General features: G+C 25.1%; 1 protein-coding gene across 1 annotated transcript; it reads left to right on the forward strand.

Moving 5' to 3' along the window:
• The first annotated feature begins 6,328 nt into the window (after positions 1-6,328).
• Positions 6,329-18,607, forward strand: LOC114120799 (UHRF1-binding protein 1-like). The gene is made up of 19 exons (XM_027982837.2): positions 6,329-6,623; positions 6,712-6,913; positions 7,314-7,502; positions 8,292-8,517; positions 8,601-8,767; positions 8,841-9,000; positions 9,080-9,445; positions 9,581-9,673; positions 9,758-9,945; positions 10,029-10,269; positions 11,371-11,479; positions 11,600-11,858; positions 11,934-12,182; positions 12,244-12,524; positions 13,173-13,407; positions 13,496-13,630; positions 14,894-15,154; positions 15,221-15,549; positions 15,629-18,607. The coding sequence occupies exons 1-19, from the start codon at positions 6,580-6,582 to the stop codon at positions 15,753-15,755; spliced, it is 3,861 nt and encodes a 1,286-aa protein (XP_027838638.2). The 5' UTR covers positions 6,329-6,579; the 3' UTR covers positions 15,756-18,607.
• The last annotated feature ends 247 nt before the right edge of the window (positions 18,608-18,854 follow it).

An 18,854-nucleotide genomic window follows, 5' to 3' on the forward strand; every position in this document is an offset into this window, starting at 1 on the left:
ATCATTTTTCTATAAAGGCTTAATGTATAAAGGCTTACAAAGCTTTATACATTCATAACCTCATAAGATTAAATGTTGAAGAAAATTGACGAAATAGCTAAAAAAGAAAGGCTACAGTTTATTTTGTAAAAATAAATAAATAAATGATTCATTATTTAATTCATATAATTTAAAATGTTATATGCTATAATTATAAGGTTTATGCACCTACTACAAACATATATAATTAGGGCTTGGATATAAAAGCATGTGCTACTTTTTTAGATTCTGAACGAAGTGATGAATAGCTATATTGATTTTACAATGATGTGTGTTTGTGTATAACATAACTTGTCGAAATAATGCTTCAATTTCAAACTTCGGGAATGGTTTCCGATGGCAAAGTGAATATCCTTGGTGCATTATAGAGGTCAAAAGTAAAAAATTTCCAGTAGGTAGTTTTCAAAAAAATTGGGAAAAAACAAAAAGAAGTGACGGAAAATGGGAATTTTTACACAAAACCAGAATTCGACAAAATCGATTTTTTTTATATAGTTGTAACTTGTAACTCAAAAACTAATCGCTATAAATAATTAAAATGTTCACAAAATGTTATCTATAAGTATTCAGTAAAATGTTTAAAATATTTTGGCTTTTATTGAGCTATTTATAGACAACTCAAATTTTCGATTTTCTGAGTATTTTTTTGAAGTGTCGATAAAAAAATGTTGGGTACCCAAAAAAATTAAAAATGTAATACAAATTTTCTTATAAGTTGTTCTCATTGTAGATAAAAAAAAAAATAAAAATCTTTAATCACAATTTTTTTATAAGCGTTTAAAGTTTAAATTTGTACGACATTATATGTCAAAATTACAAAAATTTACAAGTAATTGTATAGTTGAAAATTCATAAAAATGTTTGTATTTATATCTAAGGTTAAAAAATTCAACACTTAGTTTTCCGTAAGATTTTTTCAAACAGCTATAGAGAAAACTCGAAGCGTCATTATATGAAAAATGTTATAATATGAGCATTCGAATCTTAAATTTTTACAAAATCGCATAATGATAACGAGTTATCCACAAACAATTTTAAATATTTGACACTAGCTGCACCTGCAGCGTGCTTCGCCTCCACAGATAGGTAGTTGTTTGCAAATACTGGCCTCTGGGGCTGTTTTTTTGCCTTATAGTTATTTTGATCATAAAATGCTATTAAGTGTACATACCCTGTATCTACGCAAAATAATAATAATTTAAGGTGTTTATAAATTTTCTTAAATATACTTATATAGATAATAAAAACAATTTTTTTTCTCACATTAATATCATTATTCTTACACCCGGGAAATATATTATATAATAATATTATAACGTCATTAAATGAATAACAATAATAATGATTATTAAACAACAACAATTGGCATTCTGTAGGTTTCCTCTTCATACAGCCAATCAGCGCGCTATATTTACTATACTACTTTTTTATTGGTTGTTATTATTATTGGATGCGTTATAACCTATTTTAATCACTGGAGTCTCAATGTTAAGTTCGTCAGTCGTAGGTCGAACGTAGTGATGTATACTTCAAACCTCACAGGACCGTTTAAAACACCGAACCGTTGTCACATACTCACATGTGACATGTCAATATATGTCGACAATAATAATTGATTCACTGTCGAATATTCTGAGGTAAGTCGTGGGTTTTACTATATAGATATGCTTAAAAAAAATATATAATAATATATAATACATACTACCTATACATCGAAATTCAAATTTTAGAGGAGAGACATAAAACTTATTTCCCTTTTCAAAACAAATGAAATAAAAAGGTACACATACTGTTACTATAAAATGGGACGTCTTAAATATGTTTCGTTTTCACAACAAAAGTGTGTTTATGACGTGTTTTACTTTTATAGCATAGATTATTCAAAAAGTCGTAGGTACTTGAAAATTTCACCAGTTATTTAGATTGGCATTTTCTTCACATGATTTAATTTTCAAAATACTTCGCTTATTTTAAGGCTATTAATAGGAATTTGAAATATTCATTTTTGTTTAATTTATTTTTTATAAATATCGATAAAAAGTTTTTGGTCGAGTCAAAATACTTGAAAATATAATACAAAGTTAAGTTTGGCTTACAACAATTATAAAAGAACTTAAATTTTGGGATATTCAGGTCATTAAAATATTAACCACATTTTTCACCACCCACTGGAAAATATATCCTAGGCTGACAAATCATTTCTGTTCAGAATTGTTTTTGTATACAATGATTTACCTATCATTGGATTTAAATTTAATAAATCCATTATAGTAACCTACTTTATAGCAGAGTGTTACTATTGTTTCTCACTTGACTATTATTTTTTATATATATGAGATAGAGGTCTTATTTTTATACATAAATTCATTTCACGTCATTCTGATTCAAAATAAACCATTTTTTTTTAAATGCTTTTTTTGTTTTTCTATTGCTTTTTTAAAAATGATTCCAGCTGTGGATTTTTTTATATGATTATTATGCTATTGTTATAAAAACAAATGAATTAATAAAAAATGTAAAATGCGGACTAATTAGTTATGTTGAATTATTATTGTTTTCGTTATCGGCTTGTTTATTAAATAATTTATTAAACGACAAACGTATAGACTATAGATTATCGATTTACATATAGCCTGCAGTACTTATATAGGACTATATATAGGTGCAGTCAGTCAGCCTATAACATCGATATCGATTGTTTTAAAATTTAAAATTTAGTGTTGTAATTTGAAATCACTGGTATGAAGTATCAGTATGTAGGTACCGATCAATTCGGTGGATGTAGAAAGTTCGTTTTTTATGCATAAAAATATTCTGTCAGATAATAGTCAGTCACACTACTTCAAATCTAGGGTAAATAATTAGTTTTTCAAATTTTTAAATTCATTTTTATAACTAGTTCATGTAATTTTTGATCGTGCTTTTTTTAAAAATAAATATGCTTCTTTTTTCCATTTTCAAAACAATCGTGTGCTTTTTTTTGTTGCTTATTATGCTTTACAATCCGAACATTCCGAGCCTTATATATAAATATACTCGTATAATAGGTATATATTAGGTACCTATCTATGAAGTTATAGTAAATTGATAATATTTTCATGTACCTTTTTCGAGTGGAGGGAGAAAAACTATTTTAGTCATATCTCCCCCCTCAAATAAGTACTAAATACGCCACTGTCCCCATCAATGAAAACAATTTTTTAAAATTATAAAAGTATTTAAGTATATAATAAAACAAATTTAAACACTTTTTTTTAAGTATGATAACAAATTATAAGGATAAAAACATTAAAACCACACCGTTCACACTTATCATTTTTTTATTATAACACATATATTTACTTTATTTACAAATATAAAATGAAGTATTTTTTATATAAAAGTTTTTTTCTATTTTTTTACATAGCAAATATTTCTACTGTTTTACTGAAGCTTAAAGTTTGAACTGTTTGTAGAATCGTTTTCTGTTGATAAAATCATTAATGATAACAAATTACCTACCTATTTCGTGTTTGTGAAGATCTATTTTTATTTTTAATTCTGGTCAAGTTTGAAAATGCAGTAGGTACAATAATTACTAATTAGCAACAGGAATGATGAGATATCTTATTAAAGCAATATGCATGTTGGGGAAAATATTAATAATGTTACATTCGATCATTTCAATCATCTATTCAAATACCTTGAATACATCACTTCCGTCAAATGTTGATTTTAACTGATACAAAACTGCTTGAAATGTACTATATTTCATACTTCATATTACAATCATCAACATCAAATAAAAACACTCTTGTGTAGGAACTTCCTATAAAAAGTACAAATTATCACTAAATGTAATTTTTAAGCCGAGAGGATTATGGGCCCTTTACATAAGTGCGTCCCAGGGACGTAGCCCCTTCTGCCCTCCTTAACCCGGGCTTGACGACTTTCCGGTTTCAAACTTTTTTAATATTAGGTATTAGGTAAAATCCTAAAAACGTTTTAATAAAAAAGTGTAATTAAAAAATTAACGTATTTCAATTTTTGGAGAAGTTAAAATTAATAATATAGAAAAGTCGACAAAAAATTCAAATTTGTTTTCAAAATTCTTATCGCTTATTCGATTCATTCTATCAATCGGTAGGTACGTTGGAAATAGAACACGTCTATATCCTATGCTACACGTATATTAGACAAAAACAAAAAATTACTGCGTCCAATCTCATTAAACTAATTTTCGACTAAATTGATTTCTGTATTTCGTTATACATTTGAAACCAATTTGAAAAAAAAATTCTATCGGAAAGTCAAATATGACTTTTAATTTTTATGACAATTTGAAAAAAAACTATTCGTACGCCTGAAAACTTCATTGCTGTCAGGGCCGCTCTTATAAACAGTCTAAGACTTTCTGCACGAAAAAATGTGTTAAATGTACACATCATCTTTTTTTTAGATTCTGAACGGAGTGATGAATGTATTGATTTTACAATGATGTGTTTTTTTTTTTTTTTGTGTCTGTCGACAACATTTGGAACAGTAAAAATGCTTCGATTTTTGACTTCAGCCCCTCTTTGAAAAGAAAATTGAATCTAGTTGGTACTTAGGGGGTCAAAAGTTAAAAATTTTCAATATTTTTGAAATGAATCGAGAAAAACCAAAAAAAAAATGAGGGAAAAACGGGATTTTTTACGCAAAACCAGTTTACGTCAAAATCGAATTTTTTATTTTGCTATAACTCAAAAACTAATCGATGTAAATACTTGAAATTTTCACCAAATGTTTATATTAGCGCTCTCCGTACACAGTTAAATTTTCAAAGAATTTTGAGTTTTTTTTTTTAACTATTTATGGACAATTGAAATTTTCAATTTTTCTAAGTATTTTTTTTTAAAATAACGATAAAAATTTTTTGGCTGACCAGAAAATCTTGAAAATTTAATACAAGGTTTCCTTATAAGTTGTTCTTAAAGTGATAAAAAAAAATCCGAAATCGTTAGTCACAATTTTTTTTTATAAGTTCTTAAAGTTCGAATTTATACGAAATATGTCAAAATTGCGAAAATTTGCAAATAATTTTGTGGTTGGAAAATCGTAAAATTTTTTTCTTTTATAACTAAGTTTTGAAAATTTGGTACAAGGTTCTCCATAAATTTTTCTTCAAATATCTGTAAAAAAAATCTACCGGATTCAGACAAAAAAAATGTATGAGTGTTTGAAATTTAAATTTTTACAAAACCACGTTAAATAACGATTTATCCTCAAACGATTTTAAATATTTGTTATTATTCAAAAAGTATAAGTCGTAGATACTTGAAAATTTTACCAGTTATTTAGATTGGCATTTTCTTTACATGATTTAATTTTCAAAATATTTTGAGTTTTTTTGAGCTATTTATAGACAACTGAAATTTTCAATTTTTCTGAAAATTTTTTTTTGAAGTGTCGATAAAATTGTTTTGGCCCTATCAAAATACTTGAAAATTGTATAGAAAGTTCCTCATATGTTATTCTTATAGTGATTAAAAAATTATAAGAATACATAGGCATAATTTTTTTTTTAGCATTTGAAGTTCAAATTTTGACCAAAACTCGTCAAAATCATGCATATTTGCAAATTATTTTGTAGCTCAAAATTCATAAAATTGTTTATATTTATATCTAACGTTAAATATTCTAGACTGACAAATCATCTCCGTTCAGAATCGTTTTTCGTATACAATGATACCTATCATTGCATTCAAATTTAACCCTAGTCCGAGGTCCACCCCACTCCCTAATGTACAACAGAACGGTACCCACTTGCCGACTTTTTTAATAAATGGTACCTATGTTGTGTAGTTCATTATAATAAATAATAATTCATTTTTGTTCGTTGTTTTTATTTTAAAATGTATTTGAAAATCGGCCATCTATAACAACCCTACCCTGTACATTTAATAATTTAGTTTTTGTGTAATACTAGATAAAAAGTAATATTTACTTATGTTGTACGAAAAATGTAAGTAGGTAATAAAATAAACTTTAAAATCTTGTAAAGTAATTTGAAAATGTATCACTGTATCACCAGCTAGATAAAAAGGTACGTGGCGGTACGTCGGTCGAATACGGCCCACGAGCCACCAGTTGTCTACCTATAATCTATATGTATTTTGTTAGGTATTCTTACTTTTTTGTTTTTTAATGTATATACTATATTTCAGTTACCTAATTGTTATTTTCTGTTTCGATTTTTATCAATACCAAACAAATCAGCTGATAACTCGATAAGCTAAAGTCATTTGATAACAACTGATAGTACTTGCCAGCACTCCATAGTCCACATTACGTCTTCTCAACAGGCGTGAGTTACTGAGGCGTTTAGTAACCACTTCTTATTACTGCATATAGTGTACATGTATATATTATTTTAAATTTATTTGTACTAACATTAAAATGTTATTAATTTGTGATATTATGGTGTTATACAATCAAATGTCAAATATGTGAATACAGCGATTCGACTTTTAGATTTTTGTACACTAGTTTTAGAATATTTAAATCTGTCAAATTACAGAAATGGCTTCAGTTCTTAAAAAGCAAATTTTAAAACAACTATCGAGGTGAGTTTTAAAAAGTGATGGATTTTGTATACCTACCTAATACTATTCCTGATCCTTTTTATGTATTAAATGTTTGATTAAAATGTAGGTTCACCAAAGGCCTAAGAGAAGAAGACATAAATTTGAGTACTTTCAAAGGTGAAGGTGAATTGACATCTCTGGAACTTGATGAAAATGCTTTAATGGATGTATTAGATGTACCATATTGGGTACGAATAACCAGCGCTAAATGTGATAGAGTTTTCTTTCAAGTTCCATTCATGGCCATCAAGAAAGTTCCTATGTCCTTGGTAATATATTATAATATGGATATTTTGACATTTGCTTAGAAATAAAGAATGATTACATAATGTTGATAGGTATAAAATTTAATTGCTTAATAATATAATAATATTGATAATTTTAAACTAGAAATTAATGATTTAAAAATAAAAAAAGGTGTATATTCATAGTTATGACATATTCGTGATCAAACCAGAGTATAGAAAACCTAATCAGTCTATATTGGTTTTAACAATTTTAATTTTATAAAAAGATTAAAAATATAACATGATAAATTTATCAAATCTTATTTTTATATTAAATTATAACAACTTATAGAAAAACTTTTTACATAAAAACCAATAAATAATAAATATTTTAATATGATGTACATTTTGTCATAAGTAATTGTATTATGATGTTTTATAGACTTTAGATAAGGTCTCGGTTGAAATCGAGACTTGTGATAATGTGGAATCAATGGCTATGAGGGAAAATGTACAGACCGTTCAACCGGGAAAATATAAATTTATTAATCAAGTTATTGATGGCATGACTATACAAATCAATGAAGTTAATATAACTTTTAGAGATCCTGCTTTTCATGCTTCTGTTCAGGTAAAACTTATTCTTTTAATATTTTTTTTCCTATAAACATAAAAAAAAAAAACAAAATTTCATAATTATTTTTTATCTCTTCACTAAAAACTCAACTATGCTTTTAAAACTGTATTGTATTAATAGTAATTGTTATCTTTTTTTTATTTTTAATTACTGAGATAATATTTTTAATTATTAAATATATTTATTTAGAAAACTGTTATAATAGAAAAAAAAGTTTTTTAGAAAACTATCATGCATAAATACATATTATAATAGCAATATATTAGGTGATTATGTTACAAAAACGATATAAATAATTTTTATTGATTAGTTTGAAAATCATTATATTCTTATTTAATTTTTGACTATATATATAATAATAATAATATTTTTATTTGCAAACAACTTTTTGTGTTGAATATAGATAGCTAACATACTTTACAATAGATATAGATAAAATAAAATTAAGCGAGAATCAAGTAAATTTTTATAATATTTGTAATCCTCTGATAAATTATAACTTGTGATAAAGGGTTATAAGGGGTTCACAAAAACACAATGTGTATTAAATATATACTTGTTTCATGATAATTAATTAAACCATTTTTAAGTGTTAAGTTACCGTACACAAACTAATCTGGGTTTATTATATTAATGAGACTATTTTCTTATTTTAAAAAATATAACCGTTTGTGATTGTTGATTAATGATATTGATATAAAAATATATACATTGTTATTTTATTATTAGTAACTTAGAGCTAGCATCTATAAAATATCAACTAAATTAATTTTTGTATTTTAGATTTTGAAAATATTAGTTCAATCTAAATCTCCTAACTGGGAGTCTACAAATCTTAAGACAACAAGACTTAAAAATGAACAGAAAACTCAAATATTAATATTTAAAGAGTTGACTTGGCAAATGATACGAATTGAATTATATTCTACCAATGATCGAAATAAACCTCCTATTAAATTATTCACAAATGATATAATTTGCCGGTTAACTATTAAAAAAAGACTTTCAGGTAGTGACATATTTGATTATGATAATTTTAGTATTTTCCTAATTCAATTAATAAAAACTATTTATAACTGCATATTGCTATAGATTGTTTCATTTTGGGATGCAAATTAGCAATTTTAATCGAAGAGTTATTATGTGTTTTCACTGATTCTCAAATGAAAGCAGCTCTTCATTACATAGATTCATTAGCTGGTGTTGTAAAAAAATCAACAGATCTTTCTCGCAAGAAAAAAGCAATTAGAAAACTTGAAGTAAATAATCAATTCAACATTTTCAACGTTTATAACTATATTCTTCATAATAATGTTTGTATTTAATTTTCAGTGCTTACCTGAATATCAAGCTCAACTAGATCAGGAAAAGAGAGGAAAATTTGTATCAAGTTCAAAAAGTTCATGTTTATTTAGTTTTCATGATGTAATTGAAACATCGTATCATTTTGTTGCACAAAAAATTAATCTTCATCTTAGTGATGACCCTGGAAGTAAGATATGACTTCTAAGAATTTTAATTAAACCATGTTATAAATTAAAATTTATAACTAAAATATTTTAATGATTTAGGTCGTTCTTTACATCCAGAATTACAGAAGGGTGGTTCAATACAAATTGAAGTAACTTGTTTTCAAGTTGATCTATACCCTTATCATTTGGCTGACAGTGATCGATTACATTGGGGTCTTTATAAAAAAGCAAGTTCATCTTTTTTTCAATGGTTAAAAGATTCTCAGTCTGAATTTTGGGAAAATCTGTGTACATTAATGAGAGAGAATTTCCAAATTCCCGATACTCAAAAAGGACAAGTTACTAAATATTTAAAAGCTCAATATTCAAAGTTGATGACAAGTTGTACAGTGCTAAGAATGTCTGACTTCGTTGTATATAGGGTCCAGTCAGGAAAAAAACAAGATCAGATTGCTTTTATCAAAGGTAATTTTGAGTTAAAGATAAATATATTTAGTAATTAATAAATTAATTTGTTAAACGTATACCAAGCAGCTTTATTATCAAAAAAAAAAAAAAACAAATATTGTATCAACTATAATTTATATTATCAAATTTTAGGTGATAAGGAACGTCATAAATTGCCTCATGATTCTAAAGTAATTCATGCAGAATTTACATATTATTATTATCCTGGAGATGTTGCATTCCCTTGTAAGTCATGTTTTAATTCACATAGTATTACAAGTAATAACCTAATAAATAAAAACTATTTAATATTTTTAAAATTATTTTCAGTGCCTCCATCAAAATTTTATGCACAATTAAATCCAGTTCAAATGAACTTTGATACATTAACTATATTATGGCTAAATACTTTTGCGTTGAATGTTTATAAATCATTAATGACTACTAATGTAGCAAATCAAGATAATTTAGGCAGTATGATTTATTTTGACATTCTTGTCGAAGCAATTATGCCTCGTGTTAGTAATTAGTAATCAAAATTATTACAAATTTTTAGTGTCATTAAAAATGTTTTGTTCTATAAATAAATATTATCTTACAGTTTATATTTGAAGAAGAGAAACTTTGTAATAATCAAAAAGATCGTCCTAAATCATTAAATTTACAAACTAGCCGAGCTACTTTGAGTAATGTTCGTAGTAATGAACATGGCATGTCAAGATCTGATTTAGCTAACTGTGTTAATGGTTTGCAATTTGCATCTCTTTTCTATTCTTCTGAATATCCAGCAAAAGAGGGAGATTATCATCCTGTAACAGAAAAATTATTAAACCACGCTCAAGGTAATAAAAACCAAAGAAATCACTCATTTATAAAATACATTTCATTATAGAGTAGATCATTGTAATAGAAACCACTATAACACATTTTCTATTCTAAATGTGATGACAGAGAAAATAAATGAAAATCATTCTCATTATTCCGCTTATATTATATACTATTTACTACTAGTATAATGTAGACATTAATATTTATCTTGTAAATTAAAATTCTTATTTAAGTTGATTTTTTCATTTATTATAATGAACAATAATTATATTTTAGAAAAGATTGTGTAATTTTATTTTATTTACACATTTTTAGTGAGCTATGTGATACATTATGAATTTAACTTGAGGGGGTTCAATTCCATTTATATTTTTTTTTTATCAAAATAGACTTTTTGTATCAATAATGGGAATGTGTGAAAATTGCTTCTATCTGGTTTCACATAATTTATTTTATATTTTTTCTAAAAATAGACCTATCTTAAATCAACTTTATTTCTGCAATCATATTTGAATTTATCGTGTTTTTGATAAAAACAACTCATTTTTTTATTTTTAAATTAATCTCCTAAGTCTAGTCCTCTGAAATAAGATTTTCAAATTTTGAATACTAAGAATTTTAAAATGTTATTAATATTTTTATGAAAAAAAATAAATTCAAATATATTTTCAGACATTTCATCAAATAGATAAATGTGTTAATACAAATGGCAAAAGATTGTTACTTTTGACTAAAAAAAAGTAAGCACTCGGCTATTTCTTTTATTCTTAATCTCACATACTAATTACCACATATATACTCCCATTCACACAATCCATATAGATGCATTTAGAAAATTCTTTATATTAAATTTTTTTAAAACAGTCTATTAATTTCCTTAATAATTTAATATAGGAATATAGGATTATAAACTATTAAACTAATGAGGTAGTGGAGTTAATTAAATAACATTAAATGTATACTACAATTCATATTTTGTAATAAAGGTTTGTTAAGGTTTTACCTTTTATACAAAATAAACTATTTTTTGAACTCTGATATACCTGATTTGAAACTGTATGTATAATTCATTTAAGCAATATTCACCAACAAATGTAAAACTTTTATTGTCTTAGATAACGATGATGTTCGAGCTTACCCTAATAATATAACAGTTTTTTCGTTAGAAGAGTTCACAAAAGAGTTAAGCCAAGAACTTTTATGGATTGAAGCTAAAGATATTTGGTATGTTAAATATTAATTTTAAAAATAAATTTGATAATTTATGTATCTATATCTTATTAATATAATATGTATTTGAAGATATTTATTTTCAAGATTAACTTATTTTAATATGTATACTAGGTGTGTGCGATTAGATCCTGTTTGGGGTGATTTTTATGGTGCCAGAGCAGTTGGATCTACACCAGTACCTTTTCTAGAAGCATTTCCTCTAACCTTATGGGTTCAGCCACCTACCCTTACACCAAAATCTGAAGTTTTTAATAGGAACTTAAAGTATGGTGATATGACAGTGTTATGTTATGTTCCAAATTTGATTAGCATACAAATCAATCATTTTCAATATCTTTTTCTTTTGCGTGTGGCTGATGCAGTAGATGAGGTAATCATTTACTTTTTATTATATAATATAATATAGAGAAGGTAATATAATATATTGTTTACTAATTTTATTTAGTTAGCTACATACATTGTTGCTGATCAACATAATATAGTCGGAAGTAAGAAGAGCGGATCATTTGTATTTGCTGCACTATTTGCTCAAGTTGAAATAACATTTGTCACCAGTGCTCAGTTGGATATACTGGGAAAATCTGGGGGTGTTGATGATGTTAGCTCAAGTGTTGTGGCAGATTCATCAAGTATAGCGACTCAAAGTGGTCATAGTGCACAATTGAGCAATAACATACAAACCGCTACTTACGAGGTTTGATATTTCTAAATAGCTTTTAGTTTTAGATTATTTAAATATTTAATTTTTCTTTAAGGATGTTGGATATGTGTATGATATGAGTCAAGCATTCAGAATACCAATGGCTATATCTGGAGCCAGTTCTAAACGAAAAGAATTTATGTCACAAAAGTCAGCATCTGTTGTGTATGATAATGTCAAAGAAATGTCTCAAATAAAAATGGCTGAATCAATTACATCAGATATAAATTTACCAACTTTCAAAGGCATGAAGAAACGATGGTTTAATTTTGGAGCATCTGTTGATCTCACAGGAAAACAAAATATTGATGATTATGGCGATAATGTTTCTGTTAGGTAAGTAATACAACTATTAAGAAGACTTAGGCTGGGAACACACGGGGTTTTTACGTGAGTCATTTATACCGCAATGTAATTTTTAAAATTTTTAAATGATTACGGACCTCTTAATAAAAATATAAATAATGAAAGATTCAGTGTGATGAGTAATGTTGTTTCGTTGATATTAATTGAAGTATATCTGAATCTATATTAGATTGTCAGATTTTTAAATCTAATTCTATATGTGATCTATTTCTATATTTATTTTTAGTGTACAAATAAGTAGAAAATCCTTATTCATAGAAGTATGTTGTTGAAAAAAATATCAATATTATTGTTGCTTCTGATATTTCTAGATAGTCTTGTCTTAAACTGAACAATGTATGTATATTTTTCCACCCAAATATTACATTGGTATTTTTATTTTAATATTTTCAATTAACATTCATGAACCCTTCTCAAATATACATGCGGACTCCTAGGGGTTCGCAGACTACAATTTGAGATACACTGTTTAAATTAAAACAGATAGTCATTATCAATGAATTACTTTTTTGTTATATTATACACAAAATAGAGAAAATAAATGTTGGTAAATAGCCTATTAATAAAATATATTTTTGTTTAAATAATATGATATTAATAAGCAATAATACATTTCAGATCTGATATGAGCTCAGATAGTGAAAGTTTAATGGACTTAAGTTTAGACACAAATGATGGTGCTGATGTAATGTTTAAGTTTCCTTCAGCACAAAGACCAAAAGGGGGATTTATTAAAAATATTGAATTGGCTTCCGAAGCATTTGACGATATTTTTGGAGGAGGAGAATTAACCCCACCAACCACTTCTAGTGAAAGAGATTCAATTGGAAGTTCTATTAAACGAAAAGATTTGGTAAAATAAATTTTACAGTGTCTTGTTATCATGTCATAAATTAATTGTTTTAAATAGTAATGTACCTAAAATTTAATTTTTATTTAAGATTGCTATAACCACTTTGAAATTTGGACGAGTTGAAATTCTACATCAATCAGAAGGTCTCAATTCAGTTGTTAAATTACAAGTCACAAATGTTAGTACAGAAGAGTGTCCATATATTCCATGGGATGAATTTCAGGTATCTTATTACATTTTTATTCGTATGCATATTTGTTTTATTTTTATTTTGTTAAACATTTTAATATTTTTTCCTCTTTAAAACCGCTGCATGTTTCTATTAATCATGTTAAAAAGAATATATTACTCTTTTAAATCTAGTAAGAGAGTAGGCTCTACATTTTTATATTTAATTAAATGTTATGTTTTTATAAGAAATGTTTTAAAATATATTTATAATAGGGATATTGAATTATTATATTAACAGTTAAACACTGTTTGACCATTGTTAGTTTGATCGTATAAATTATAAATTATCAATTCTAATTTAATATTATAAATCACTATACTTTCACATTTTAATTAATTAAATATACAGAAAACGTTAACAAGCTTATATTAGTTTGTTTAAATTTGGCTAATTTGATATTTATTTCATATATTTTAACTTAATTTGTTTATAATAAAAGTTTATCAATATTATAACTTTTATACTATGTAAAATGTTGCTTCCTTTTAAAAGAATATTTGACTCTACTGAGAAAACTTATAATATTTAAGAGAGTTGTTATTAATGTATAAATTATAATTGCATGATCATTATTGAGTTTAATGTTCACTTTGTTTTAATTTTATCATTTGCCTTTGGAATGCAATGGGTGTGCTTACACAAATAATTTGCTGTTCATTTCACAGCATAAGAAGGTACTCATAATAACTAATATCTGGATAAATTTGTTTTTTCGATCTTCTGACTCAAATGTATTATCATTTATCAGAAACTAATAAACTATATTTGTTTTTTTATCTATACAAATTTTTTTTTATAATTTTAAAGATCGACAAAACAATAAATAATATAGTAGCACACTTAATATTAGAATAGTTAAATAGCATTGTTATTTATCAGATTTTAGGCACAACTTAGACTAAATATTGTAAAATAAAAATTATGATTTTTTATGTTTAATGAATTTATAATTTTATATTTGATAAATTTTGTTCTATCAATTTCCGCTATATTAATCTATAAGATATTATGCTTAGTTTATGAATTATGAGTAAAATAAAAAAAAAATCACAGTATTTTTTTTTATATTTTACAAATTAAATTATAATTATAGCTATTTATATATATTAAATAATATAAAGTGGAAGAATTGCTATAAAACATATTAAAGATAGTGTTCCTGTACTCTAGTTGTGCCTAAAATAAGATTATTCATTAAAATTTTAAACTAAACATAAAATATATTGTATAAAAATGTGTGCATTTATTGTCTAGGATAAATTTACAACCAGAACGCGGGATTGGAACGAAGTTGAAGGTGTTGCAGGTTTACCACAGATACCTAGGGTAATGGTTCGGTTAGAACACAATATTATGCCCAAACGTGATGAAAAATTAATTAATGTTGATGAATGGAAAAACGATAATCTTACTGCTAAAATTAACAATGTTTCTTTATCATTAAATTCAAACTCGTTAACTAGTTTAGCAGACTTTTTCGTTGATGAACATCCATCAAAAACATTGCCATTTGAGGTCAGAAGAAATTACTTATTAATATTATCATCTAAAATAAAATTTAAATTGTCTTTATTTTTACAGGCAACTATTGAAAATACAACAATAAAACTATGTAATCCAACCCAAAATGATGCTTTACAAGATGAAACAAGCATAAAACCAACTGATACAGAAATCCATCTTAGTAGGTTAAAAGTTGAACGCACTAATGATGGATTAGTTTGTGTGGAACCAATAAAAGAAAATTGTGATAGTCCTAATAGTAGTAATCAGCTATTAGAAGTAATGGAAGAATTTAAAAAAATTACTATTGAAAACGAATACCTTCATAGAAAACTGGGTACACTTGAACGATTAAAAGAAGAGAATTCTGAATTGCGTAGATTTCAAGAAGAAAACAAAAGTCTAAAGTGAGTATTGTAGTATGATTTTGGAATTTTGCTATAAATATTTACCATAATGCATAAATGATGAATAATTTATTCTCAGATTATTATTAAGTGAGGCACAAGATAACATTAGCAAGTTGTTGGGAGAAAAACAAAATCTGTTGGATCAGGTACATGTTCTAAAAGAGCCAAAGACTAATATGATAGTGACTTCTTCGAAAAGATAGCGTACGTGTTGGTGCTTTACTTGCACGAATGATAGATCACCAGTATGACTGTTATAAAACAAGGTTTTGTATTTATATTGTTGTTTTGTGTTATTGTTATTTGATATATTTTTTTTTATATAGTAGTATAAGTTTAAAAACATGGGTACAGAATCTGATAGTTAATTATCATTTATCATATTCTCCATGATCTCAAAACAAAATAATTAAAGGTTAAAACTTAAAAGCAATTCAGGTAATAACATCTATATGAATTGTAATTCATTGATAAATAATTGTACTTACTATTCGATGCTAACAATTTTCAAATGTGACATAGTTGTGGTATCAAAAATTAAAGATTTTTTACAAAATATTTTTACTTTAATTTCTCTTATGCAAATCTTATTATTTAGAAAAAAGTGCAAAATTCAGTACACTTATGTTTAATGATTTAATAGTATGTATCCAATTTGTGTGCTATAAGTAAACATGATTGGTATGCATGGTTGTTTTATTACATTTTTAATACTATTTGGACTGAGACAACCATACTTTTACTATTTGTAGGAATAATGATGCTGCTTTGATGTTTTCAAAATTATAGTTTAAAAACTTTTCTGGTTTATTAATGATTAGTTAAAAGACAAAAATGTGTACAGTGTTTAAAATAAGCAAATAATGAAGTTGAATTTTTATATTTTTTGTGATTTCTATGATATATATCATAATATAATATAGGTACTTTATATACATATTTTTTATCTTATACTAATATAATATGATGAACTATCGTCACATTTTGTTATATAATTTTACTTCGCTGATTTTATTCATCTTCTTATTCCTAAAATTATTTACCTTTACTATATATGTACAGAGTAATTCTTGCCAATGACCACTCATTATCTTAGACTAAAATGTTTTCAAAAAATATTATATTTTTACATAAAAATTCTCAACCAAATTCTGTTTTGTTTTGTTATAAATAAAATAATGTTAAAAAGTATATATAAAAGAAGAGCAATGGTTATATTGATTTTTAAAAATGTTTATACTTTTTGGGATAATGATTAATAAGTATTTGCTGTTAAAAGAATCAATCAACCAGTATGTATACAAAAATAATTTTTATCTAACATAACTTATATTTTAAATTAACTTATGTGTTAATTTTTAAGCAATACAAAAGAATGCTTACATTTTAAAATACACAAATAAAAATACATATTTTATTGAGTAGATTTTGTTATAAGACTGGTTTCATCTAAATATACTTTAAATAAAATAATAAAAAAAAACATGTATGTTGTAATTGAAATTATTTTAAAATATTTTATGCATTGATTTTTTGATGTTAATTGTAAAATAATATATTTATACTCTTATATTATTTAACCATTATATTTAACTTCAAATAACAATATTACATTATTATACACCATGTGTTATGTTCTGTCTTAAAATTAAAAACCAAACTTCTGTAACACCATTACATTAAAAAAAAATAGTTTATTATGCGATACTCTGTAGTCTGTGGAATGGTGCTGTTACTGATGTTATTATTTAAATATTTGATTCTTATAAATTTTTTATTTGCATTTCATCGACTGTTAGGTATCAAATGTCCCTATTACCATTTTGTTTTTATATTATGACCTAATTGTCTAAAGACATTTGACCTTTGAACATTACTATTAAATTGTTTAACTATAATTAATTAATATTACATTTTTCATTAAGTCTTTTACAAAATTTACTGAACTAATTTCTAGTTTAAATAATATTAACATTTAATTAATTGTAATTTTTTATAATTTATAATTTTATTTTTTGTTTTATTCTAATTCAATTTAGCCTATGTTGGAATAATATAACATTATTTTACCTATCATATAGATAGAAGAATAGGTACTCATTTTAAAAAAGGTATATTTGACTGGCTATATGTTTTAAATAATAACTAATCATTATATATAATTTAAACAATGTTATACTCTTAACACATATCTCAATTTGTCCATTTATGAGAAAGTTAATTAAGTATTTTATAATACAACATAATTCATTTAAGGAATGACAAATTTTAAAATACTATGCACATTAAATCTAAATAAAAATGTTAAGTATCTACATTAATTTTTTTTTTTGAGAGAGAGAGTGAGAGTGAGAGAAAAGTAAAATTAACTGACATACTATTTTTTTTTATTTTACCATTATATATATACACATATAAAATAAATTTTGTTTTTGTTTATATTATATATTAACTTTTTAATTTTTGTAATGGACATCCTTTGACTCCTTTCTACTAAATATGCACACTGTATACATAATAAAATAAATGTCCATGTTTGTATACATTTCTTATTTAAAATAGAATTTCTTTCAATATGGTTTTATTTGACTTATATCTTAAGTACAATTATTTATTGTTAACGCACTTATTATAAATCATTTTTTGGTTTTCACTCAGCGGCTGTTGGTTAATTAGTTTTACATAATTTTCAAAGTATACTTATTACTCATCTTAGAATTTGTTTTAATCAATTAATAATTATATATTATATTATATCTATTAGTGTTATTTTAAATCTTACTACAACTATTACCAGACTTACCAATTCTATTGATTATTATACTCTAGTTTCTGATGTTTGCCTATTCATTATTCTTTGTTTTCTTTAAATATTTTATCATTATATATATATTTTTTTTTTATTGTAATTCAATTTTTTTTTAATACTGTTATTATACCTTTTTACTATCATAAGTTTTGTTATATTATCAGTTTTTGAAAAAAAAACTTAATTATTTGTGTCTATATTTGTTGTGAATTCTATTTAATAAAATTGTATTGTTGATTTAGTTTATTAAGTGAGACCAGTTGTTACCTATTAAATAATCTGTATTTAAATATTTAAATGTATCAGGTAAATTAATATTTATATGTAATCGTAAACAGGTATCATCAATAAAAAATAAAACCCATCCTTACTTGGCTAAACCAGGATACTACAAAATAGTGTTGGGTCATTACTGCTGTATTCGGTACAATGTAACAATTACATTGGTGGAACGAGTAAATTTATCGTTCCAAGTTTGTTCCATCAGTACAAG

The sequence above is a fragment of the Aphis gossypii genome, chromosome 1 (assembly GCF_020184175.1).
Source record: "Aphis gossypii isolate Hap1 chromosome 1, ASM2018417v2, whole genome shotgun sequence".
NCBI lineage: Eukaryota > Metazoa > Arthropoda > Insecta > Hemiptera > Aphididae > Aphis > Aphis gossypii.

Excerpts from the sequence above, each read along its gene's own strand:
- LOC114120799 (XM_027982837.2), top strand. The coding sequence starts at position 6,580 with ATGGCTTCAGTTCTTAAAAAGCAAATTTTAAAACAACTATCGAG. Across the intron at positions 11,859-11,933 it reads TGGCTGATGCAGTAGATGAG|TTAGCTACATACATTGTTGC; the intron begins GTAATCATTTAC and ends AATTTTATTTAG. Across the intron at positions 13,631-14,893 it reads TTCCATGGGATGAATTTCAG|GATAAATTTACAACCAGAAC; the intron begins GTATCTTATTAC and ends TTTATTGTCTAG.